Source organism: Dermacentor variabilis, chromosome 4 (assembly GCF_050947875.1).
Source record: "Dermacentor variabilis isolate Ectoservices chromosome 4, ASM5094787v1, whole genome shotgun sequence".
Taxonomy (NCBI): domain Eukaryota; kingdom Metazoa; phylum Arthropoda; class Arachnida; order Ixodida; family Ixodidae; genus Dermacentor; species Dermacentor variabilis.
In genome coordinates, this window is record NC_134571.1 from 8,538,761 (window position 1) to 8,566,289 (window position 27,529).

The 27,529-nt window shown below is 47.6% G+C and overlaps 1 protein-coding gene across 3 annotated transcripts in view; it reads left to right on the forward strand.

Moving 5' to 3' along the window:
• LOC142578640 (major facilitator superfamily domain-containing protein 6) overlaps positions 1–27,529 on the forward strand; it is a 100,068-nt gene that overhangs the window by 51,050 nt on the left and 21,489 nt on the right. For 2 of the 3 annotated variants that reach the window (XM_075688066.1, XM_075688067.1), the window contains exon 2: positions 18,375–19,880. In XM_075688066.1, the coding sequence (XP_075544181.1) occupies positions 18,375–19,880 (1,506 nt within the window). Of the gene's footprint in view, positions 1–18,374; positions 19,881–22,470; positions 22,674–27,529 lie in introns of those variants that run through there. The other variant, XM_075688069.1, reaches the window with a different exon arrangement.

Consider the following 27,529-nt stretch of genomic DNA (forward strand, 5'->3'; position numbering starts at 1 on the left):
GTACAATATGTTGGCACAGCGCTGTGTCGCCGCTTGGCGCTTACTGTGTACGTGCCGTGCGAAGTGAAGAGTAGTTGATATCAAATCGCTATAGCGCCACAACTTAACTATAAGAGCGGTTCCCTTCGTCCTGATTGCTTATTTTTTAAGTTCACGTACATCGGTAGCGGGTGCACGAACTCAGTGGGGTCGGGCCTAACCCCACTTTCGCTAAACAGGATCAATAGTGGCTCAAACTTCACGTGCACGGCTAGATCCATAGGTCTGAAGTTTGTGCATTTCAACTTCGAAGCCATGTCGACGCATTTTGAGCGCGAATAAATATGTATGCAAGTGAATGATCTGCCTGCAGCTATCGCGTTGTCGGTTCGGCGGCTGATCACGTATGGTTCTGTGAAGCTATCGTGGTGGGCACGCTGATTTTGTCGGTGCCGTCGACAAGAATGCCCGTCGCGCTATATGACAACTCGCACCCGTCGGTTGCGTTGTTGTCGGCCCATTACGATCAAATGGTCTCACTGAGACAACGCTGAATAGTCGGCCAATCGTCGGCGTCAGCGTCTTTTCAGTCTCGTATCGATCCAGTGCTACCACGCCTTAACCCAGGTAGCACAAAATAGATATATAACGTTTCTATATCCTTCATCCAAGACGAAAGCAACGGTTTAAAGACACGAGTAAGACAACGGAGTAAGACAACTTCGTTGGTAAAACGTCGTATATGCCTGCTAATGTCCGGCTTAATTACTTTCTTCAGGCGATCTAGAACAGCTCTTCAAAACGTATTCGAAAAGCTGGTCTTGAAATAGGATTGGGAAAGATACAAATAATCCCTTTGCCACGGCTCTTCATATATGATTTCTAAACGCTTTTAAGACGTTACCTAACAGCTGGTCTAGAAGTAGTCTTGAAAGGTTCCCGGTAATCAGAAGCTCGTTTTCGCGGTTTTCAAATCAGTCGAAGCGTCGGTGCCTAGTGCTACCGAGCCCCTGGCGCAGTACCAGGCACTGTTGCCTGTAGAGGCCGACGCATCCTCGACAAAGTCACCTGAAAAGGAACATGTGCACGAAAATGAATTCGCAATGCCGCCTTTGGTATGCAGCAACGATGTTTATAACCAAAATGGGAATGACATCCCGCTAAGAAATGGGCCCGTCTTGACAATCGGCCAGAGCTTTTGTGCCAAGAGCGCAGGAAATGAGCATATCACAATGCAACACTTTATTGCAAAAATAATAGTTGTGCAAGGTTTGAGCAAAATATATCAGAAATTCAGAGTAAATCGAATTAAAAACATATCAAGAATGAATAAAACCACCGAAACAATTCTTAATGAACTAGAAATTGATATTTATTGACTGGAACATGCATAAACGAAATTCGTAAGTACACATACAATGACGAACAGCAAAAACGCGAAGTGTGCTAAAGTTTTTTTTATTTTGCACAGTAAAGAGCACATGCTATCAGATGAACAGACTAGAGTTATTTAGAAATTCATATCACAGCAACTGCAAGAAGCAGAATGAAAATGCGAGATTTAATCGCATGGTATCTGCATACAAACAATGTTACTAATAATGTAGAAGCTTGAAAAGAACACAAAAAGGAATAACGACACGTACCATCAAAAATCAATCCTGTGATAAAAACTAAACAACGGGAGCATGTCAAAATTGAAAATTTTGCTGTGCGGTGCATCAGATATATAACAATGGTGAGATAATTAAAAGAGCCACAAGCCTGAAAAACAATCAAATGAAAGGTAGTATAGAATATTCAAACAAGGAAATATGTGTAACAAGTGAGCACCACTGTAATGCAGACTACGATGAGACTGAGTAACGCTACATAACTAAAACAATCTTAGTAACCTAGTACACGAGAAATGAATGTGCAAGCCTCATTATTAGAAACTTGTATAAACCTGGAAATTAACTGGGATGCACAGGAAGCTGCGCTTCAGTAACCAAGGGAGCAATGGTCATAATAAATACGAATCGCTTTATATTAACAGCATTGTACAAAAGGCACATATGTAGCCCTCTCGCAAAAACAGGCATAAGGTCGCAACGAATCATTTGCAAACCCATGAATACATTAGTACATCTTGCACACATCTCCAGTCTCCTAAAGTAAAAAAAAAGAAGAAGAAGGAACCGGCTCCGGCCCTGCGAAAGTGGATGTCCAGCGAAGCTGTTGCAAAACCACCGCTACAACTGCTGTGGGGGGATGTGCATTGCTTTACTGCTCTAGAGTGATGATAATTTTGACAGCACGCCGCCGCCCATAGCGGTGCTACAAGAACACTGAAATCATGTGCTAGACTGGTTATTCCATATACGTCAAGGCTAGGGCCGTCGCTTCCCACCTCGCAAGCTGCCATCGTCGCGGCAGCTTGCGCAGCAGTAATCGCTACCGGGAAACGTATGCGGGGATCGCCACGTTCTTCGCATTGTTACCAGGCGCACCTTATCAATTATGTCGCTCGGATACTTGTTTTGCGCTTGTTCTTTATTAAAAGCTACGCTGTTCTGTATACTTTATCCCCGATTCCAAAGAATGTATGCACTGTGCGCTTCACTTTGCTGAAGTGTCTGCCTCGCGGAGGTAAGAGCTATCGCTTCTGGCTCTGCACTGCCGCCGCGATCGGCCCCCATTTTTGGTAACGGACACGGACACAAAAAGTGCCCACAAACTAGGGACTAACAGCGTCGCAGTAGAAAGCGCTCTGGATGACAAAAAGCTTTCGCACATGTAGCCCCGAGCCAATGCTTTACCATTTCACCCTCACTTTCACATCCAGATATATTTGTCACAGAGCCCAGGCAGGGTTCCATTGATGAACAGCTTGGGAGCACAGCACTTTGTACTCTACAGTTCCGCTGGCAATGGCACTGCCGTACATGCTGCTACTTGAAATGTTTTCAATGTAGACGCCCTTGCTGCCCTGGACAGGTATGCCCAGATATTTGCACTGGGGCGCCATTTCGTCGAACTGAACACATTTTGCACTACGCTGGTAGTTGAGATGCTTTGAATGCGGATGCAGTGGCTTCACCATAACGATTTGCCCACGTACCACCTCTGACACATGTATGCGCTCACTCATCACTTGGTAGCACTGAACCTTAAGTGTTCCCACTCGGCGTGCTTGCCAGATAAGTGGGCAGCCCTCACACTCAAATTTTTGCAGCTTCTAATGAAGCATATAGCAGCACACTTAAGCTACAATGTGAAAGGTATGCTAAATTTTATGACTTATGAAAGTGGCATGAGCACAAAATATGCAACTACAACACTGTATCCAGATCATAAAAATGCACATAACCAATGCTAACTATAAAAATGTATTGCGGAAATTGTTTTGAACAGGCTGTTCAATGAAATCGGCACATATGTCGATTCCACATTAAGTATACTAAGCATTTCAACTATGTAATGACAATGTAAATTGCGTTCACTCTCCCTTCCTGAGCTAGCAATCTGATTGCTTGCATTTCTTAAACGATTTGGAGGACGTCCTTAAAAGCAGATGAGGGAAGATGCCCCGGTGTATATCAACGTATTCTCCCGCCCTTTGACCAGGGGCCAGTGTGTTGATGCCAGTGGTCTGAATGAGAACCATCAGTTAGCACATTGCAGTGAAGCAAGAATTAAAGTCACTGTGTACTTAATATATTATCACGTTTTAAGTCACCTGTCATCCGCTTACTACCATTCAAGACACCACGCTAAGTTACCAAGCGTTAGTCCGATATTACTGCATTTATTGGCACACTGTCGCATTGTAATCACATTTTCAACTAAGACCTTCAGGTAGGGACCAATATATGCAATTATTTTGCACGAACCCATTCCCCAATACAAGGCTAAAATTGCTGCGCAAATAACCCATATTGCCGTAGACAGCTCTCCACGTGCCTGTTACGAGCACTCTCGTGAGGTACCCTTTCAAGCGCCTCATCGCGAAAGCCCCTAGGCATTACTCATCGCATCGCCATTAGAAGAGCGCCAGCCACGGCTCGCGGATGGCAAGACAGCGCGTGTCCCTCGTGCACGCGCACGCGGCAGCGAAAAGTCGCGGCGTGGCTCCTGGTCTTCGGGGCGCGTGAAGGTGTCTTTGGTGCGGAGACGCGGTTCACTGTTGATGGGCTCCTGTTAACTCTGCTTGCGAATTGCGTGAAACTACTTCAGGCTGGAGTTTCCGTGCACAAGTTCGCCCACAATAAACCAGTTTGTTTAATGCGCTTTATTGAAGAGTGCTACATTTCTGGTGGAGGTGCGAGGTATGATTTTAAGTCCCCAGTTCGTAAGAGAGGGGAGCACCGACTCTCAGCGATTGGAATCCAAACAGCTGACTCCAGTACACCAGCGCACAAGCCGCTGCCTCCGAGGAGACCCGCCCGAGTTCGGACTGCCCGTTTCTGCAGCAGTGCAGGCAACAGTTACCAGCGACGGTGCAACCATGACCAGCACGGCGGCATCGTCTCAGCTCATCGCGTACCCGCCACGCACGCCCGAGTCCTTCCATGGCGGTACGTTCGAAGATGTGGAAGACTGGTGAGAACACTTCGAGCGAGTCGCACATTTCAACGGCTGGGACAAGGCAAGGAAGCTTCGCAACGTGTACTTCGCGTCAGAAGAGTCAGCGAGGACGTGGTACGTGAATCATGAAGCGGCGCTATCTTCATGGGAAGAATTTCGGAGACAGTTGCTTGCCACGTATGCAAGCACCGATCGGCGAGAGAAGGCAGAGCACGCTCTCCAAGCCAGAAACCAGCGCACTAACGAGATTGCTCGTAACTGGCATGTGGCTAGCTCTATGCGGCATTACATGGCAATATTACATGAACTCTAAGCAGCAAGTAGTATGTACAACTTACTTAATGAATTGACATCCCTAAATGCCTAAGAGGTTCTTCCGTTTGACGTACGCTTGGAAAATCTGTTGCACGAGGACCCAGAACAGCGGATGCCCTGTTGCGCGATGTACACGAACAGCGCACACGTCGAGAAATCCGCGCGAGCGCTTCCGAAACTCCGTGCGTACACGTGGCACACGCACGAACTCGGCGTCTGCCGAGGCCACGCAGCGTGGAGACCGGCACCAGTCAGCAAAGTATGGTGACTACCTGGGAAAACACTGCACTTTACGCCAAGGAAGGGGTTCACGACTCACGAGTGCAGTATCCACTAGTGAGTTATGCTTAGTATATGTGGTATCCGATCGCGCACTACAGGAACTATAACAAGACAAATCTAGAAGCGTCGAAAGATATTTCTAGCATTCCGAGGCGCCGAAGAAAATTTCATTTCATGTCATTTATTTTACCCTCAATGTACATAATATCTTTATAGAGGGGAGGGGCTAAGAGAATACAAAGTAAACATCGGTAAAAGTAACTCAAACAAAATAAATAACAGCAGTAATAGTTCCAAATTTTCAGTTGACATCCGATGATAACAAACAGAGGTACAAAAGATACAAATACAAATGTGATGTACACAATGGTAAAGAGGTTCGAAAAACATAATATGTATACAGTGTATTTACAAAATGCATTGTTAACTTTTTAATCATGATGCTGATGAAAACGCTGCAACAGAGAAAGGTACATACACATAGGCAAGACAAATGGTAAGTATATTACAAAAGTTCGTTTTCAAGTGCGTTTCTAAACATAAGTGGATTAATTATACCTGTTAATGAAGGGGATAAGCTGTTCCAGTCTTTGCTAGTCATTGGTAACAATGAATTTGCGCCCATGATAGTATTGAAATGAGATATACTAACTTTCTGATTATGATCACGGCGAGAAGAAATGAAAGGTGCTGGCCGGATCGAAAGAATGTAAAAAGGTGTTATGATAATAGATTTTGTGAAAAAGCGAAATGCGTGAGTGTTTTCGGCGGTCGGATAAGAGAGGCAGGCTTAATAAACATTTCATGTGTGTTACGCTTGCTGTCCGATTGAAGTTATTTAAAATGAAACGGGCTGAGCGGTTTTGTATAGATTCCAGCGAATGTATTAATGTTGAATGCCAGGGATCCAATATTGATGAAGCATGCTCAAGTTGCGAGCGAACGTAAGTGGTATGTAGTAATTGTTTTAATGATGATGGTGAACGACAAAAATTTCGGCGCAGATACCCTCAAGTGCGGTTAGCTTTGGACACTATAATATCAATATACGATTTCCAAGACAGAGAGAGAGAGAATGAAACCTTTATTTGAACTCGTGACTTGTCAGTCGAGGTGGGAGGGTCCCTTATTCCAGGAACCCTCTGGCTTGGACCGCCCTCCGGGCCCGGGCGACTAGTTCGCGCTGGTCGACCAGGTCCGGCTTGGAGATCGCAGCCTCCCACGTTTCAGCGAGGCAAATTGTTATAGTGACTCCTAAATATTGATACGAGGTGACACTTTTAAGTGATATATTAGTGAGAGAATAATTAGGAGAACTAGAGTTATTACGAGAAATCCTCATAGTTTTGCACTTCTTAATGTTAAGTTGCATTTTCCACGTGCTGCACCAATCAGTTATCTTATTTAAGTCAGTTTGTAGAGCTGTTACATCACAGTCATTGGAAATTTTGCGGTATATCACACAATCGCCTGCAAATAAACATATATTTGATGAAATATTAGTAGGTAAGTTATTAATGTATATAAGAAACAAAAGTGGGCCCAGGACAGATCCTTGAGGGACGCCTGAGCCGACAGGGGCTAAAGAGGAATTGGATTCATAAGCAGAAACAAACTGAACGCGCGATGTAAGAAAGCTACAGATCCAATTAAGCAGTGTAGGGTCCATGTTTAAAATGCTTAGTTTGTGTAAGAGTAGAGCATGACACACCTTGTCAAATGCCTTAGCGAAATCCAAAAATATACATTCCGTCGTGAAGGCTGCGTCAAGGTTAGAGTGTAAATCGTTTGTAAATGTTAGAAGCTGTGTTTCGCAAGAGAAGTTTTTCTAAACCCAGGCTGGTGAGGAGTAAAGAAATTATTGTCATCAAGGAAGTTAATGAGATGCGTGTCGATTACATGTTCCATAATTTTACAAGGTACTGAGGTAATAGAAATTGGTCTATAATTAAAGGGATTATGAGTGTCACCTGATTTGTGTATGGGAATGATTTTTCTTGTTTTCCAATCTAGCGGAAGCATGCCAGAGTTATATGATTGCGAGAATAGATATTGCAATATGATAGACGAATATTCAACTGTGCTAATTAAGATTTTGGTGGTGATTCATCGACACCGCAGGAGGAAGTAATTTTCAAATTTTCAATTATATTTTTTTAAATTCCCGTTGCATCAAATATAATAGGGTCCATAGGAGGAGAGTTATGTAGGACGGGACGTCCGCTGTTAGGCGCGGGAGAGGAAAACGCGCTGCTCAAGGCGTCTGCTCAAGGACAGCTGGAAACCTGAATACCGGACTGTGTTAACGCAATCTCGTTTCCACGTTTGCATTTTACTACGCTCCAAAAGCGCTTTGGATTGGTTTTTAGTAGTAATGGCAGGGTTTTGCTAAAAAATGTGTGCTTAGTATTTTTAGCAGTAATTGAGTAGTTAGAGGCAGCATTTTTATATGCAAGCCAATGTGCAGGCTTTTTCGTCTCTTCCTATTTGAGAGCATATTAAGGAACCTCTTATACCAGGGGGCTTGATTATAAGAATAAACGCGCTGGAGTGGAACATGCTGACGGATTAATTCTAAAATTTTATTCTTGAACATACACCAATTTCTTTCAACTGATCGTTCAAAAAACTGCGGTAGGAAGTCGTCAAGAAATGAACATAGGCTTGAGTTTATGGCAGAAAATTTGGCTCTTTTGAAATTTCTAATTGTCTTTAGTTGTTTGCATTGATACTGCTGGGGGAATGTAAGCGTGAAGTGCAAAATGTCGTGATCACTGAGACCAGGTAAGTGAGTTATCGATGAGACGTTGTCGGATGAAGATGTCAGCACCAGATCAAGTAGTGAGGTTGAGTGCCGAGTTACTCGCATTGGTGAGATGGCCATTTGTGACAAACCGAAGTCAGAACAAAGTGTAATGAACTCATTACATTCAGTAGATGAGGGCTCAGAAAACGGACTGATGTGGGACCATACGATGTTCGGAAAATTAAAGTCGCCCATTAGATATATTGGCACTCCAGGATAGGGTATTGTTATCTGGTTCAAGTTGTCACACAGGTCATTGCAAAAGGACAAAGGACTTGAGGGTGATCGGTAACAAACCCCTATTAGTAGATTTTTAAAATTTTATTGTAAGGCAGCACCAGATGAGAAGGCCGAATTGAATTCGGCCGTCTCATATTAGGCACAAAGTTCCTCTTAAGACCATGAAATACCAGTCACGTGGAATAGAAGGGGCCAAAACTCAATGGAAGCTGAATCGCAAGCGATAACAGCGCGGTGTGGCTCACGCAACATAGTATAGCTCACGGTGCGGCTCACGCTGTAGGCCAGGGCACGGAAATATGAAGAGCACTTTACCTCATGTCTTGCGCTACCGTACTCGTGATGAACATGAGCAAAGAGCCCGTTCGTCAGTTGTATGCAACATTCTTGCTAAACGGAAGACTGAAATACCACAGTGACTGCTGTCTGGAGGATATCGGCAATGTGCGCAGTCACAGGGTTCCCACCTCTCTTCGCATCCTGCAAAGCTTGCTAGTTTCACGCATGACGGCCGATCCCGATGCCAGGCACCCCAAAAGCAACATTTCGTCCCTAACTTTCATTTTAATACTGCTCTTAACGCCTTAATACAACATTACTGAAAAGGCTCCTCACATAGCCATAGCGACATGACAATGAGCTTGAAGAGCAAATTAGTGCCCTCCACTCAGCGCTCTCGAATGAAAAACTGAGCTGCTCTCCAAATTAAAACCATAAAAACAAATCGCTGCACATGCAGTGCCAAGTAAGACAACAAAGCACAATACTTACTCGACAAAGGACAGCGCGATCGAAAACAATGAGAAACACACGACTGCCCAAACGAGCACAATTTCGCAACTATGCAGAGCCCGGTTTCACACCGCAGCCTTGGCCACCCGCCCTCCAAATTAAAATCATACGCAAAAATAGCTGCACACTCATTGCCAAGTAAGACAACAAAGTACTTGCTTGACAAAGGACAGCGCAACCGAAAACAGTGAGAAACACACGGCTGCCCAAACGAGCACAATTACAGAACTACGCACAGCCCGGTTACACACGGCAGCCTTGGCCAGACACTTGGTCACGTGACCGATGTGACGACGGTCTCGTATCGCCACCTTGCGTAAGGTTGGATTCTGTTGACGGGCTATTGAAGCGCCGCGGTGTGAGCGCTTGGTGTGCTGACGTGCGCGTGGCGCGTTTCAGTGGGCCTCTTCGATTTTCGGAGTTCTGGCAGCCCGCTGGCAGCCAGATGGCAGCCAGCTAGTTCCGGTTCTGACAGGAAGTCACATGGGCTGGGATCCCAAGACAACCCGAACCTGCCCGAAGTTTGCAAAATCGAACGCCGGTACAGCTGGCCAAATGTAAACATGCTAGCAGCATGGCAGCGCCCGTCGAGGCCGGCGCGCGCTCGGCGTAGTCGGCCCATTTATGCGTTGCCAGCTTGAAAATATATTGTTGCATTCAGAGATACGATGACTTTCGCGCGATTTCGCGCGACTCGGCGCAGGGCGCGTACTCGGTCAACATCGCTTGCGCAACGCAACATATGGCCTCCGACGCGGCGGATGACAAGGCGCGAAATCGTGATTGCATACTCGAAAGCGATAGCTGGAGGATCCCTGCTCGCAGCGATCACGTCGACCACCGGCGACATTGATGAGTTGGCGTTGTGTCATCACAAGACATGAAAAAGCAGGTTATCGGGTACGTCTAGCTCATACGCATAAAATTTCGCGCCGACCTGCTTGGGCTTCGATTTCATAAAGTTTGTTGTGGCTGATGGTGCTTCTCATTTAAGGAGCTGGGGACGCGGCTGGCGCATGAAAATGCACGTCGCCTGTGACGAGCGAAACATTTCACACGAAAAACAACATTGGTCGCAATCATGAGAGCAATAAGCCAATGCGCGTGTGTCTAAATGTACCGAGTGCAATCAGTGTATTCTTAGATCAACGGCCTGCAGTTCGAACACATATCGGTTTCGAGCTGCCACAGCATACGACGGAGAGACGGAGCGAACACGGGCTAGCTGCAAAGCCTTCGCTAACTGCAGAGAAAGGAGTATACATACGCGAGATATGTGAAAAGGAACGCCACCAGAGAAAGACAAACCCAAAATGTACCGCAATGTGTGAATGAGCGTCTACAACTTGCGTGGAACACGATGCAGATAACATGCACGCCGTGAAGAAGCAATCAGCTGGGGACACGCACACAAAAGCTTCAAACGGTTCACCACGGCTCGTATCACACCGCTTCGCGATGCGGAACGGTGCGTTAGCACCTAAAAAGATAACGCTAGAAGTAAGGAAATCCGAAGATGACCGTAGACAGTTGGCTGAGCGAGGTAAATTTAAGTCCTCAAGCACCCGCGTTGCAATCCGTGAAGTCCCCGTAAAGATGGCGGCGAGCGCCCATCGCCTCTTTTAGTCGTCTGCTAGCCAGAGAACTTCCAGAGAGCAGCCAGACCAAAATCGTCCTGGCAGGTTCTGGCAGCCCGCGGGTAGCCAGAACCGTCCAGCGCGAGCAAAACGAACGCCCGGCGGAAGTGCGTAGCGCGGTGGGCGGAGCAACCCGAGAAAAACGGAGACGCTCTGGCTGGCTCTGGCAGCCCGCGGGTAGCCAGAAGTGGAAAATCGAAGAAGCCCAGTGTATCGACTGCGAATCACGTCGCGCAGAGACGGACGACGCCCTCTTTTCGGTTGTTCTTTTCGCGCGCTGGCTCGCTTGCTCGATATGCCATTCCGTCTCAAACCAGAGATGTGAACTGGCCGTTCCCGTTGTGCATTTCGCAGGCCTTTCATTTCGGACGCCGTGGGTGCTGCATTACTGTGGGTAAACGTTCGGCGCGTCTGACCATGCATGGTCAACCAAGCTATGCGCCCAAGCGTGCCGAGCCCATACCGTTTAGTCCCATGAATATTACAGCGAATAGCTTACTGTCTCCCGCTGTTTTTGTGTTTGTTAAGAGGTCAGTGGTCGTTCGTAAGTACTGTTGATGTGCAAGGAAGACGCTCGTTCGTTCTTCTGCTCTGTCGCCAACTATATTTCGCTCGCTCTCGTTCTTTCGTTCGCTCGCTCTTTCGCGCTATTCGCTTCTACTGACATTCATTGACGGTGGTTTCTGCACATTGTTTTTGTATAGATTGTGCTCACAGTTGAATTCTCCGCAACACTTTCTGCAGAGCACCGTTCCTACAGTAACGGATCTGCCGATGCATTCCTTCGGTGCCATCGAAAGTGATGTTCGCTCTTTAACTCGATCCCTTTATTCATGCGTAATATAAAAAACGCCTAATAAACACACCGCATGAGAATGCTTACAAAATAGAACAGGGGAAAGATTAGCATGCCATCGGTAAAATACATCTCATTGTGTAAGAAACTGTGAAAACAAAATGCGTAAAAGATAAACAAATAATTTAGGTAGGGCACTGCGCTCTGCAGTGTGTAGCAGCTCTTTGAATTTTGCTGAGTATCTTTCAGTGCCTACGTGTGATGGCAAATGGTTCCATACTATGAGAGTGCGCGGTATGAATGAATTTGCAAAACGATGAGAGTGACACATCGGCCATTTCACATTTGCACTAGTGGTCATGACAAAAAAATTACTGCAGGGCAGTGAAAGAAATCGTCAGCAAGAATTGAATGGTGATAACAGTTATGAAAAAGCCAAAGCTATGTAAGTAGAGGGTGCGCAGTCAGAATCAGCACTAACATCAGCATGGTCTACTGACTGGCAGCGCTCCTCCGAAGTTGATGTGGAGCCGCAGTCCGCTTCACAAAGAGCGGCTTCAATGTTACTGCACTCGCGCACCATTTCTTCGTGGCCTGTTGCGGTGTCAACTTGGTTTGCAATCGTTCGTTTCTTCTGACGTGAGGTCAGCACTACAAAAGCTCCTTTTTCCTAGCCGAACTCATGCTAATGCAGGGCGAATACAGCAGCAATTGACACGAGTGCCGCTTGATAAATGAAGAATTCATCCGCCAAGAACGGTGCCGTTGAAGACCCAGCATTCCAACTGAACAGATACGGCCAGACTTACGAAAACGTTTTCGAAACGTATTCAGCACTCGTTTTTAAGCTATCCTGCTTGCGACGTTTTTAATGCGTCGAGTTTGGTCAAAAATCTGTTTGAGACGTTGAATCCATTAATACGAGGTTTTGAAGACTTTGTGTGCTACTTGGGAAGCGAGTACGTGAAGTCAGGCGCGCGCGCTGCCACCACCAGCAAGAGTGAGTCGACACTGCTAGAAGACTGCGTCACCAACGTGTTTTCGAAGTGTCGCCCAAGTGTAATGCAGGGCTTTATCGATAAATTTGACAGCCGTCAATGCAAGGCGGCAGCTACGTGGTTCACGGTGCAGTAGCCCTGGCCGTTTTCCGTGTTAAAGTGGAGTTTCAGTCTTACGCTACGTACGTTTTCAGCACCGCACCGACGTCGAGCTACCGGTAGAGTTTCAACGCGGTACACACGGCACACGTGCTGGCTGCAGTGAGCGTCCGGGCGTTTTTTCTTTTTCGGTGTACTTTTCGCCCACTTCCTCCGTGTTTCCGCCGATATCTGGCTGCGTCCCTTCCGAAACGTTTCGCGACAAATCCGCTAGGGCAGGGCGCATGCGCCGTCGCGCCGTGAGAAAGGCGGATTTTCAGATTTTCTCGCCGCGTCCAAGCCCTCCTATGCAATTGTACCAACTGAGCCGGAACGCCAGGCACGAGCGCGCCTCAAGGGAGCAGAGCGGTCGAAAGTTGGCGATAGTGATATATAGAAAGGAAAGACGCTTGATTCTGCAACCCGCGTCGAAAGCGAACACCATCTGCCGCAGTAGCGCGTGAGGCATTGCGTGAGGGGCGACGCCGCGATGCCATCACACCCTCGCTGTCGCTCACGCAAGCCGGCGCTATGCGCGCGTTCCTTGTCCACACAGTCTCCCGCCTGCGTTCCGACAGCGTCTCGGTAAGGCCGAATGAAAACGCGCCAAGCGTCTCCACGCGCTCGCTGGCCCGCGAGCGGATCATAACTCGAAGAACGCTCAGCGGCGTTCAATTGAACATTGGGCCACCCAAAATTTCAAGTAGGGCAACACCCAAATTTGAAGTGGGGCCACACTCAAATTTAAAGTAGGCCCACTCACAAATCTAAGTTGGCCCACCCCTAGATTTTAATTTGACCCATTCCCATATATAATTTGGTTCATTCCCAAATTTCAAAAGGCCCACCTCCAAATTTTCGTGACATTTTCCTCGCGCGTTCGTCGTCATCTTCTTCCACAGCTGGCTGGCTCTATCTTGAAAGCGATCGTCTTACGCGAACTACGCACGGACGATTTTATCTTTGGGTAACCATAGAAATGCTTATGAATTTAAAAAATTGGAGGACGCTTAAGCTTCGCCTTCAAGAGTGGAACGCGACAGCGTTCCCGTCGACCCGCCAAGGGGTGTAAGACAATGGGCTACGGCGCAGCGACTACGCGCCCCGCATGGGACGCGGTGAGCGTCGAGCAACGCAGCGTTCGGCGCGACAACGAAATGTGCGCCTGAGCAAGCGACGCACGCCTGAGCCTTAGAAACAGCTCGTTTCTAAGGCAACACCGCGTTCACTAGAGGCGCTTTTGTACCGCTTTGAAGCATCGAACTCGTGGCTCAGCAGGATGTGGCGGAGTGTATGCAAGGCGCGGGTGGTGTGAAGTACACACATTTCCAGCGTGCAAGTCATGCCCGTCTGGACCGCATTTATGTAACGTTGGACGTGATTCCAAAATGCTACAGTTATCAAGTAGTGCCGGTGTCTTTCTCAGACCACTGTTTAGTAGAGTGCGGGATTGGGGCAAAAAAACGTGGCAGTGCTTTTAGCTGGGAACTGTGGAAGATAAATAACAAGCTGATTAAAGACGATGCTTTCAACCTTGCGGTAGTTGAAGAAATCGGCAAAATAAAGCCGAATAATGAACTGAAAACATGACAACAGTGGGAGCTTTGTAAGGAACAACTTAAAATAAAAGCAATAGAGCGGTCTTGTTCTATGGCGTACGAGGAGAAACTAACTGAACGTAATCTAAGGTCTATGCTTGCAAAACTGCTCGAGAAAGAATGCGAAGCGCCTGGTAAATGGATCGATGACATTAGGAAAACGAAACAAAAAGTTGAAGTGATAGAAGAGGAGCGCTATCGTGGTGCACTGGTCCGGGCGAGAGCGGAACATGTAGCTGCTGGGGAGACGCCGTCTAAACGAGCGCTCGGAATTGAAAAAGCCCACGCTCGTCGAAATCACATAGACAACATAGAATGGGGAGGCGTCTTATCGGATGATAACGAACATATTAAGCGTGCATTTTTTCAGTACTATCAGGCGTTGTTCGCTTTACATGTTGCCGACACGAACATGTTTAAGGATAAGTTCCTTGGGGCACTGCCGCGACTCAACGATGAGCAGAAGGATAGGTTAGAGCTGGCAATAACCGAATCAGAGGTAGAAATGGCGATAGACAGTTTAAATCCTGGTAAATCGCCAGGACCGGACGGGTTAAGCGCGGCGTTTTACAAAGCTTTTAAGCGTGGAATCGCGCCAATATTGACAGTAGTGTTTAATGAAGCTTACGAAATTAACGAATTGCCTCCGTCTTATGCAAGATCTGTCTTAATATCCAAAACTGACGATGCAGAGAAGTTACGACAAGTAACAGCGTACCGGCCAATCGCACTTACAAATGTGGATTACAAAATTTATATGAAAGTTTTAGCGCGAAGATTACAGTCAGTAATCCAGGAAATCGTTGGACCGCATCAAACGTGCGGGATTAAGGGACGATCTATTACGACTAATATTCACACAGCAAGATGCGTGCTGGAGTGCTGCGATATTACAAATAGCCACGTGGCCATCTTGCAACTAGACCTTGAAAAAGCTTTCTGACTGTGTCGCGCATGAAATTTTGCTTTGCATACTAGATCATGTTAACGTTGGTTCTGTTATTCGCGAGCCCTGGCGTATCGGAACTGCACGACGAGATTGATCGTTAACCAGAGTCTGGGTGCCCCATTAGCGTGCAGCGGTCGGTACGCCAGGGTTGTCCCTTTAGCCCTCTTTTGTTTTGCATCTACATAGAGGCGATGTGCTTAAACATCGTGAAAAAACAGACAATTCCTGGCTTTCGGTTGCAAGCAGCGGAAGTCAAGCTGCTGGCATATGCGGATGATGTGGCGGTTTTTTCAACCAGTAGGGAAGGTGTAACTGAGGCTATTAAATGTGTAGAGAACATCTGCCAAGTCACAGGCAGCAGAGTGAACTTAGCAAAATCCCTAGGGCTCTGGCACGGAGAATGGCAATCGACGCCCGACCGCTTTGCAAACGTGTCCTGGGTTACGACCCCAACGAAGTACTTGGGAGTTCCTCTAGAATGCTACCGTGATAGCGCGACATATTGGACAGCGCAGACGCATGATACACGTGGAAAAGCGGAAAGGTGGAAAGGAACGAACTTATCGATTTTTGCTAGAGCCACCGTGTGCAATCTGTTCTTTATTAGTAGGTTGTGGTATGTAATGCAGGTGTTACATTGTGCAAGGCTCAATGTACAGAAGCTGCATCGAATTTTCGCCATTTTCGTGTGGGATGCGCAATGGGAAAGGTGCAGCCGGACAAATCTGTTCAGAGGAGTCAAGAATGGTGGATTGGGCCTGGGACACCTTTTTTGCGGCAGATTGTTAACAGGTTTCTTTTCCTTCGTGACGTCGGCGATCCTTTTTTGCGCACCGCATGCCAAGTAAGGCTCGGGCGTGCGTTGCCAGACTTTGTTGTTTCAACCGAAACACTCACGGGAGGCATTTTTGGATATTTTAGAGAAGTTGTCGCAAGTGTACGATTCCTTGCAACGAGGTTTTCAAATGAATATTTATCTACTGTCAAAAAGAAAAAATTGTACAAGGATTTGTGTGATGTCGTTCTGCCGGAGCCAATGTACAGAGCCTTGTACAGTGGAGGCCCTGGTAGGGACGTGTTAAAGAGAGTAAAAAAAATGCAAGTTGCGCCAGGGGTTAAAACCTTTTTTTTTTAAATTACACACTGGAACGTTGCCAGTAAAAATGTTTTTACAGGAAAAGGGCTTATTTCTTCCATGGGGATCTCACTGCCTTATCTGCAAACAACCAGAAACGATAGATCACGTTTTTCTTCATTGTTGGGGAGGGGTATTTTTTTGGGACGTACTACAAAGAACGTTAAAGAAACAATTTCCCCTCGACCCTCATGGAATACGGTATCTACCCATTACTAACGAGGATGGTTTTCCGTTTGATTTAATAATGTTAATTGGCCTCCACAGTATTTGGCGCTCTAGAATGGCAGGATACTACTGTGATCCCGACGCACGACCTACGCGAATTTATTTCCGTGAAACTGTGCATCGGTTTGTTGAAATTTTGAAGGCCAGCGGCGATACCCCCGAGTGGCTGTCAAGGGTGGAGCCATTGATGGCTCTAAATGAATTTTAATGCGGCGAAGCCAGCCCCCTACCAGGCTGTTTATGTCAATACGACGTGTTCATTGTATCTTTTATGTTTTGTTTTGTGTATTGCTATTGCTGTTCTTTCTTTGTCAAAGCCAGGCAATAAAGAAAAAAAAACTCGTGGCTCAGTGGTAACGTCTCCGTCTCACAATCCGGAGACCCTGGTTCGATTCCCACCCAGCCCATCTTGGAAGTTGCTTTTTATTTATGAAGTGCCTGCCGTGATTTATCGCTCACGGCCAACGCCGCGGACGCCGACGCCGACGACACCGGCTTTTCTGCGACACGAGCTCCTTAACGCTATCGCGTTAAAATACATGTAGTAATTGGGAGAGTGCCGTGCTACGCGAGCATGCAGTCAGAGAGCGAACAAATATGCCGTTATTCTAGCCGGATCATAGCAGACGACAAAGGCGAGTCCCCCAGCTGACGTCACCGGAAAACCGTTCACAGCGCCACCATCGGAATCTAGGTGTAAGCCTACAAATATACCTAGCTGTGAGCACGGCAAAGCGGTCATGTTGTTAAACAGTCGACTATGCACGCGTATACTAAAATTTACCCGAAACCGCTCATACGCCGAGCAGCTTTAGACAGTGCCCCAGTAATGTGTTTGGCCGAGTTTTGGTTTGGAAAAAAGAAAAATTGACCACGTGTCTACGTGCTTCGCTGCAAATGACGTGCAAGCGCGCAAATGTGGGGGCGCTGCGTCAGTAAACACGCAATAAATATAAAGAAGTCACATTTTTTACATTGGCGTCAATAAGTGGCACACTGTTTTCACACTGTTACATTCTGTTAGGGACGTCCGGCGCCACTGTTCCTTACAATTTGAATAATAAAGTTTCGTTTAACTTGCCACTTTACTCTACGTGCAGAGCAAGTCTGTACTAAGGCAAAGTATAAACGTGCTCACGTCTTTTTCTGTGTACTTCAAGCAGGGGGCTGTGCTAACGCAACTCGTAGTGCGATATCATTTCAGCCTGAAACCATGACTTAATTATTTGTGTATTTTGCAGCGTTCTTAGAAATAAGTTAGAGCTATAAAATTTGCAGTCTATTTCCTTAAAAAACGAAAAGTTATGTTTAGAGAATTTATATTGGCAAATTTAACCACATTTTGAAAGAACCTAACGAAATCTACGAATTTTTTTATCCATGTTGGGGGAAAATAGCCTCGGAAGTTGGCAGCCTTGCAAATGGAAGACTCTTCCGCCAAAGGCGAGATGCTGTAAAATGCACCTTGCATCTGTGTGGGGGCGTGGACTCACGGTTAACGTCGAGTTAGCATCACCTTTATCATCACACACTTGTTTGTTTACTTTACAGCTGGTTGAAGTGAAGCAGCCGAGACATTCAGTACCTCACTTTTTCCGCGGCAGCGTATGTATGTTAGGAAGAGTTGTGCGTGTGAAAGAACGAACACGGAAAAAAAAAACCAAGTAGACAAAAATTGCGCTCTTTCCGTCTACTTCGTTTTTTTTTTCTGTGTTGGTCCTTTTCCTGTTCAGAACAAGAAGTTCTTCTAAGCAGCCTATTCGTGACAAAAGAGAGCAGCAACAGTGCCGCTGAGGTTGTACCGGTACGTGCGCCTGGTGGCATCATATCAGGCGCAATCACGTGACCGTGGCAGCACCTGTGAAATGCGCGCGGTACGGCTGACGGCGCGCCGCTCCCGTGACGTTCGCAGGTACGGCCTGCTTGCTGCCCTTCTTGACGGTGCACATGCGCCAGCTGGGACTCAGCGTGGAGGAAACGGCCATCATCTACAGCATCGTGCCGTTCGCCCAGCTTCTGGGGCCGTACGCGGCCACCTTCCTGGGCGACAAATATGGGAGTTACAAGTGCGCGCTACTGGGGAGCCTGATGCTGACGGCGCTGTCCGGCACCAGCCTGCTGCTGGTGCCACAGGCCCTGGGACCCCCCGTGCCACCGCCGGCGATCCACTTGCACTGCGGCCCGTCGCTGCAGCTCGAAGTGGTGGTGGACCACTGCGGCGACGAGCACGGTGCGTGTCCCGAGCCCTCGCCAGGACTGGCGCTGCCCGTTCTGCTCTCGGACTGCAGACCGGAGTGCCCGGACACGGAGTGGCTGCACGCCATCGACGAGACGGGCATCTGCTTCACGGACGACTACGGCAACAAGGAGTGCCACGTGGTCAGCGAGAACGACACGCTGGCGCGCAGTACGTCTCTCGGATTGTACCTGCAGCCTGCCAGGGACCCCGACCTCCTGTGCCTGCACCCGGTGACGGCCATCACGTGGGAGAGCAGGGTTTTTCACAACGTGTCGTGCCTCAAGCATCTTCCGGACCAGGACCACACCAACTGCTCGCTCAAGTGCACCGTCGAGGACACGGAGGAAGTGGACGCCGTGTCAGCCGCCGACTTCTGGCACGCCGAGTGCACGCCGCCCGAGGGCAGCGACCGGCGCGTCACCATCTCGGTGTACTTCCTGCTGCGCATCGTGTTCCAGGTGCTCGTCTCCATATGCTTCACCCTGGTGGACGCCACGACCGTGTCGATGGTGCACGCGCACGAGGGACGCTTCGCGTGGCAGCGCTTCTGGGCCATCGTGGGCTCCGTGTCCTGCGCGCCGCTGTCGGGATTCTTCATCGACCTCAGCAGCGAGCACGTCATCACGGGCTTTGATTACTCGCCCGCTTTCTACATGTTCAACGTCTTCACGGTGCTCACGGCGATCTTCACGTATGTGCTGGAAATCCAAGTGGCCACTCCCGGAAAGAACGTCTTCTACAAGGCCCGGCGACTCTTGAAGCAGCCGCAATTCCTTAGCCTCTTCTTGTTTGTGCTGTGCCTCGGAAGCGTCTACGGTTTCCTCGAGTACTTCCTGTTTTGGTATCTGCTCGACCTGGGCGCCGCCAACTACCTTCTTGGTCTGACGATATCCATCGGCGGGTTCGCCGGCTTCTTGTTTCTCTATGAAACCAAGTGGTTTATAGACAAGTTGGGCGTCGTGAATATCATTGCACTCTCCGGGCTGGTTTACTGCGCCAGGCTAGTGGGCTACTCATACATCGGCCAGCATCCGTTGTGGTGCATACTCTTGGAAGGACTTGAAGCCATGACGTTTCACCTTCTGTGGGTCGCCATCGGCACCTACGGCACGCAGATAGCGCCCAGGGGACTCAAGCCAACAGTGCAGAGCTGCGTCGGAAGCATCTACTTCGGCCTCGGTAAGCGCGTTTCTACGAGCGCGCGCACGCAGCTTGCGATTACGCCGAGGCTGAACCGCACCTGCGTATCCGGGAGCTCTGCCGTGAAGCCGCCGTTTCCAAGTGTGCACCCCGGTCGCCTTTTGTGTGTACGGTATACAAGGAAGGATGTCATAACTAAGAAGTAGCGGTGCGCAACTATAAGTAACTTATGTGTGCAAAACGCGCATTACTACTTATGCAAGCAAGAGTGTTGTGCAAAGGCTGACGTCTGCGTACTTGCACCGGGACCCGGCCTGGTGCAATTAATCGAGAGGTTCCTATTATTTCGGCTAAACGCACGAATAATCGGAACCTTTAATTGATTAATCATATTTGTGGGCTTACATAAGCGAGCTAAAATATCAACTGACTAGATTTGTGCAATAACCACCAAATAAAAAAAAAATCCATGTTACGGTCAATAGCCCTTAATGTTACCTGAGCGGCAAATTGTTTGTGAGGACAAATACCAAGCGCATCAAAGCCACACAGAGGCAGTCGTAACTCCCGCTGCAGTGAGAGTGTTCATTTGACCACTTGTTCTGCTCCGTGAATTGAAGTGCAACGCGCAGGATCGGATTTTGTCCTGATTTCTAGCAGAGATTAACGCACGCTTATTTAGAATACTAGGGTTCAGTCTGTAGTTCTTTCCCTCCCAGTCGGGGAAGCGAAGCAATAATGTCTCTGCCGACAATTGCCTGTTTTTGCTCACGTGGCACCAACCACTCAATTGCGAAAAAAAAAATTTTAACAGCTATTGAAGAATTAATCATTTAATGTATAGGTTTATCAATCAAATGCCAAGCCCTAACTTGCAATGTTGTCGCAACGCCGGGACGTTGATTGATCGTAATGCAGTCTCAAAGCAACAGAGGTAGAAAGGCCGTAGTAAACGTCTCCGGATTAGGCTTGATGACTGGGCGTTTCCAACGTGCCAAAACCTCGCCACAATCGCCGAACGGCCACCGAGGCCGCGCATCCTATGTACAGGTGGGCCGCGCCTCTTAAATCGAAGGGTCGCTGGACGTGATCAGCTGATGAGGCAATGGAAGTGAGAGAGCAAATGAGGCAATATAAGTTAGTTCGTCGAGCAAGTCCGGTATGTGTGTTTTACAGCGAAGCTATGTGTATACCTCTACCGTCAAGGAAATTTTCGTGTCGTTGTGGTAAGCAAAACGCTCCCCATACGTGTGCATTGCACTATACCGAAGATAGTGCAATGCCGGGCCGACCCGCGGCGGAGGTGCAGTTCGCCATTAAAGGGCCCACATACACAGCTTCGCTGGTCATCCTTCTTCATAGAGTGGAAAGGCGCTAAGTTATTTTTTTTCGTCGCGTGTTATCTTCTAGCCAACGGTCATATTTTCTCTGTGTATGTTCTAATAAAATGGCACTTGATTGGGCCACGCGTCGCTTTAGTGAGGAGGTGTTGATTTGGGCCAGCTAGTTGCGTACCGATAAACAGCGCAGAAGACGCGGTCAAATGTCATATCAGCTTACGCATTGTTTTCAGTAGGAAACTGTTTCGCTGCTTTATTGCACGAGAGTTGGAAAGACATCGGAAGAGATTGCGAGTTGGTCGTTTAAAAAAAGAACCACCTCTTTTTTCTTTTTGTGGCTTTTTTTCCCCGTGAATGCGGTGTCCATGAAAGCGCAGGATTTCGTAGGCCATACGACGGCTAAATAGAAAGGCAGACGCAGTATCGACGTCGCGGGCGCGTCCACTCTCTCGGGAGGCGCGGCTCGCAAGCCGTCGACCTTCCCGGGCGCCTCTGCTTCGGAGCTGCGCGTCTTTCGCCGGGGTGGACGTGACCGATAACTGGGCGGACTCTGACCCGACTGTTCTCAGCGCGAACGAACGCGCCTCGTTGTCTGGAGGTGCTGCGCTATCGCCTTCGCCGACAGGTACGTGCGAGCTGGGAAACTTGCGCTGCGGTGTTAACGGCCTTGTTCTGCCCGTGACGATAAGTCTGGCGCGCCCGTAGAAGAACCCACTTCCCTGCGCGACCCTTTATTTTCCCAACTTTTTTTACCGCTTCGCGAGCAACTCATACCGCCGCATACTTAAGCGTCAGTAATCTGTTTGTTTTGGAAACCGCCAGCTTTGTACAATGAACCCCCCTTCACAACAGTGTTTGTCGCGTGTTCAGCAGTCAGGAACTTCGAGCACGCGTCTGTGTCTAGCTCGCACGCTCTCTTTGGCGGTCACGTGTGCGACCTTTTACGGAACATTCTGAAATCTACTATACGCAGTTACGGTGAATGCTACAATAAATGGCGCGCTTTTCAACTCTTCTTACCGACGAGCGTAGTTTCACCCTTAAAACATGGCGATAGTTGGCGTGTTACCCGCCTTTCATTTCATGAACAATGTAGATTGCATAGGTTTCAGTTTTAATTTATACTGAGATATAGGGACTGTTTCTGCAAACTGAACGTCATCCGAGGAATCAACGGAGTAGCAAATCATATGTACTCAATTACATTTTTGGTAGCTTTTTAATTAATCGATTACTTCTTTTTTCCTTTGCAACGATCCATGTAGTTCAATTATTTATTTATTTTTCAGTAATCGGCGCATGCAACGAGTTACCTTATTGACGAGAAGCCTTCAACAGGCAGCGCAGCTTGGATTTGGCGGCCACTACAGTGCCACGGATCGCGCGCGGATGCGCATGTTCGGGCAGGCGAATCCGGGTGTCCCTCAGCGCTCCACCACTTGTTGACCGACCACTGGCACCGCTATGACTCGACAGCCGTGGACAATTCAGACGTTGGTGCTAGGAATTCGCCTGCGAACAACTTTTTCGGCTTTTTATTGGCCCTATACCGGGAACGTCTTCCCCGAGCAACAGTAAACGTTTCATAGAGGACGCAAATGCGAGCATTGCAACCTTATATAGGCGCAAGGTGCTGGCACGTTGCAACACCGCCCTCCCCTTTATCGGGCACATTGAGCGAGTTTTCCGTGTCGCTGCTGATGTCTTCGCAAAGAAACTAGGGAAGATAATAGACTAAAAATTTGAAAAGAAATTGTTAATGGAGATGAACAACGCTGCAGTGGACGCAGCGAAACGACCACGCCAGCTCATTCCGTTTACTGTATTTGTGTTGCATTGATAAAAGCCGGGAGGAGAGTAACCTCAAAGTAATAAATTACTTTGTAGTAGTTCCTCAATTAATTTGTTCGGATGTGTAATAGACTACTGTAAGCAATATCATTTTTGAAGGAAGTAATAGCAATTAAAATTAATTACTTTCTTTCTCTAACGTGTACAAGTCTGATTCAAGGACACTGTCGAGTACGTGGTATTATTTTATATGCTCGGAGCTGCGATCATTGCTACTGCAATCACACATTCCTCAATGCACTACACGGTGGTAAGCAGGAGGTACAAGTGCGCTTCCCTTCTGTGCAATAACTTCGCGCAATAATAACCAAGTCTCCCAGTTTGTCACGGTATTACACGCAGAAACCCCGGCGCCTAAGGTTTTCACATTTGCGCGCCAACTGCATGGTTCCACAAAACAACTGCGCAAGTTACACATTTGCGTGTCTGAATAACTAGACAGTGGTCCGGGAGTGGGCCGAACGGCGCCCGCTCGCAGAGGCTCCGCGTGTGGAAAAATTGTGCGAGGGCGCTGCGAGTGAACCGTGTTCCGGGACTCGCTTGTGGAAATGCGGTCGTCTGCTTTGCATCAGGGTCGCGATCGACGGGAACCAAAGGTCAGCGGGTCGCCTCGCATTGGGCGCTCGCGGGAAGACTACAAATGAAGCTGTATGTGGGCTGGACTAGTTTTGAAGCTCGCAGTAAAATTGAGTATGAAGAACGGCTGAGGAATATGAGTAAATGGGCTGGGAGAGTGTTCAGGTATCTGTACAGGCAAAACATTGATTCACAGTGGAGGAAAAGAACTAGGAAGCTTACCAGCAAGTATGCGGCCTGTGGGGTGGGCTACACAGCTACAAAGAAAGTCAAGCGGAAAGTCAGAGAGGCTGAATCAATCTCATGGGTGGCGGCAATGGAAAAGAAACCTGCCATGAGTAACTACTTAAGAGCAAAAAACGAAATCAGGAAAGAAACCATTTATGATAACTCAAAGGGAAGCTCATTACTTTTCGAAGTGAGATCGGGATGCCTTAAAACACGCACCTATAAAGCGAGATATAAAAAGGAAGAAGAAGCATGTGCTTGCTGCGGTAAAGCTAGGGAAACTACACTCTACACTCTCAGGCACAGTTACACCCTTTGGATTGCCCCTTCTGCCACACAATGATAATCATTATCTGCCTTGATACGTTTCCTTTTTTGAAAACGCCGTGCCCGCTGCTTTCCTGTCGGGAATGCTATCATGCTGATAACGCGCATGCCGTTCGTTACTGGAAAGTACTGGGCTCGCAGCGTTAAAGAAAGGAAACGCATCAAGGCAGATGACGATTATCGTTGTGTGGCAGAAGGGGCCCTCCAAAGGGTGTAAACTTTTCCTAGAGTAGGGAGCATGTTTTATTAGAATGCGAAGACGTCTACCCAGCGGTCGGTTTAGGCACCACTGGCCTCCTTGAAGCCCTTGGGCTCAGCGGGAAAAGTGGTAAAGTAAACATGTCCGCAATAGGCATTAGTAGGGGCCGATTGGAGGATTTGTGGAAGAAAAGTAGGGAAACGACAAAAGACGGAGACGTACAAAAGCACAGTTCGCAATAGGGGATCAGAAAATTTGGGTGTGGCAGTTCATAGTGTTTTTTTTCTTTTTTGATTGTTTAACCTAGGTAGGGCATTAGGCAGTACAATAGCAAGATCTTTGTGTCGCAACCCACCGCCCCGTTCCAAAGGGGACGCTCATAACATCGATCCATTGAGGTGGAGACGCGCTTCGAGGCACGTAACTCGAATTGGTGCGCCAGCGACTCTTGAGGCCGGCCAGGTAAACTGGTATGTTTAAGGTAACGCGTAACTTTTGCCACCGAAGCCGTCAATTCGCAACATGAAGCTACGTAAGAAAATATTATTGATATCGTGTCATTTGACGCGCGCTTCTTGTTGGTGGAATATTGTTCAGGGACTATGATCAAGGGGAACAATATTACAGTGAAATAAACCAGGTTCATTAACTGCTTCGCGCGGAAAGATGCAGATGACCAATGCACCTCTAAATAAATCTAAGGGTACATAGACATGTGATCCACAACATATATTCAAAAGAAAGATTATCAAATAGACTAAATGCACTGGATGAAAAAAGTGAGAACTCCCGACCGGAATAAGAATGTCTCTTTAAAAGCTGCACCAGCACCAGGTGAACCAATGTCCTTTCCGAGAAAAGGACTCAAGGTAATTATTGGACGTTAATATGAACAACAATGTTAGGGAAAAGGCGCTGTCTGTGTACTCAGACTGAATCGGGGAGACCGGGAAGTCTTTGCCAATGTAATCTCCGTGGCTTGTCCGGCGATCACCTTCAACGTGCCAGCAGCGAAATGAAGTAGAAACATGTAGTCTAATCGAGTGGTATTTGCTATTCAGATCGTATTCGACTTCAGAATTTACCATTAAAAATTATTCAATAGCCGTTTGCGTTCGAATGTAAGGAATAACAGCACTTTTGAAGCCTCGAAGGTGAGGGGCCGATGCAAGTGAAGACTCTTATTCCGAATGATTGTGCTGCTAGAGAGTCCTGGCTGTTGCGCAGAGGCGCACCAGTTCCTGATAGAATTAACGCACGGGTGTTAATTGGTTCTGCTGCACAAGTTCCTAGCTGTCATACAGTATAACGCCCTGTTTCGGGACAGCCTGTAAATCTGCAAACTTGATTCAGGCAAGGAAAAAAAATTTTTTGACAGTCCCATTATAACTGGGTGCCCAATGTAGCACCTCACTTGTCTTCTTCAACGAACACGGCAGATCTAGAAATGTGTTTACGTGTACGTGAGGCATGCCGTTCCTTTGGATGCTTCATTATTGTCCTTATGATAGTGCAACAGATAACTTTTTTTCTTTTTTTCTATAATAGTACTTCTCGTCAATCTGAGTAGAGGGCGCCGGGTGGGGCAGATATGTTTTATTTGTTTTAAGTTACAAGCAAGAAGTTTACATAAGCTTTTCCATCTGCGTTTCGCAAGACCTACTCATGAAAAATTATATGCACAGATATACACACTAGAGACACATCCTGCTTGACGAACAAGAGAAATTTTTGTTCTCCAAAGGGAACCGAACAGCAACGTAGTAGAATGAAAGCCGATACTGCGGTCGCAATGCACGCACGAAAGAAGTGAAATAAATGAAAGAAAGGCATTTATTCCGAAGGCATAAATACATGTCATATGCAATTATAAACAGTGTTTGAGCGGTCTGAACGCGTATACCAACGCGCGAAGCAGTACGAATGACCCTTCCGACGAGTTTCGCCAGCAGTTTCCAACGGCGTGACCTTGATGCGGCCCCCTCCAATTCGATCGCAGCGCCGCCACAGTGCTTTTCGTCGTCGCGCACCAGCCGCTCGAAGCGCTGGATCGTGTTCTGGTGCACTCTAGTCTGAACCAATTGAGTGAAACGTATAGATGACGCGCTTGACATTGTTATCGGTTCACGACCAACAATCGATTACGCAGTCAATCTACTAAACTTAAGTAATGCTAATTATTCAAATTAAATTCTAAGGTTTTACGTGCCAAAATCACAAGGTGATCGTGAGGTACGCCGTAGTGGGGGATTCCGGATTAATTTCGACCGCCTGGGGTGTTTTCAATCTACTAAACTTAAGTAATGCTAATTATTCAAATTAAATTCTAAGGTTTTACGTGCCAAAATCACAAGGTGATCGTGAGGTACGCCGTAGTGGGGGATTCCGGATTAATTTCGACCGCCTGGGGTGTTTTAACGTCTGCACCCAACGCAGGGTGCTCGGAGTCTGTTTCCGTGTCTTCAGGCTTAGCAGCACAACACCAAAGCTAATACGCCACTAATACGCATGCAAATCTACAATTACCAACCTACTTTGAACTTTTCCTACACACCAACATCACCCACTACCTGGCCCCCCTTAATTTCTTTCACAAAACAAAAAATTCAAAGCCCCTTTCTTAAAGAAAGATGGTCGAACGCGAAGCTTTCCCCCAATGCAAGCTGAATCAAAGTCCGAAGCCAACGACCACGCAACGAACCCAAGAGATGCTGAAAGACCTGATGTTATGCATATCTGATTTGATTGCTTGTTTAGAATTGTATTTTCCAGATCCTAATACAAGTCCGTGTTTACGCGCACTTGCAGTCTCTGATAAGTAGGGACGCTCAGTTAATCGCGACAGGGGTGGTGCCATACCTGGCAGGCGCAACTTGCGCTTCCAGTGAACTTTGTGCACATGCGCTACTCTTGCTGAGCTCGTCGCATCACGCCGTTATCAGGCACTGACCGGTCGGCCAGTCGGCGTTGGCACGGTACTGCGTATGTAAGCTTCTGTAGTGTTCTACGCAGATGTGTAAGTTGTCTTTCCTGCGGTTCGTTTTCGGCGCTCACGGACGAATCAGTGAGACATAGAAATATCGCTTTTAAAAGGGTGCCTCGTTTACTTCATCGAGGACACCGGGCGAACCATGCATAAAGCACCGAAATACCAAGCAAGGTGTTAC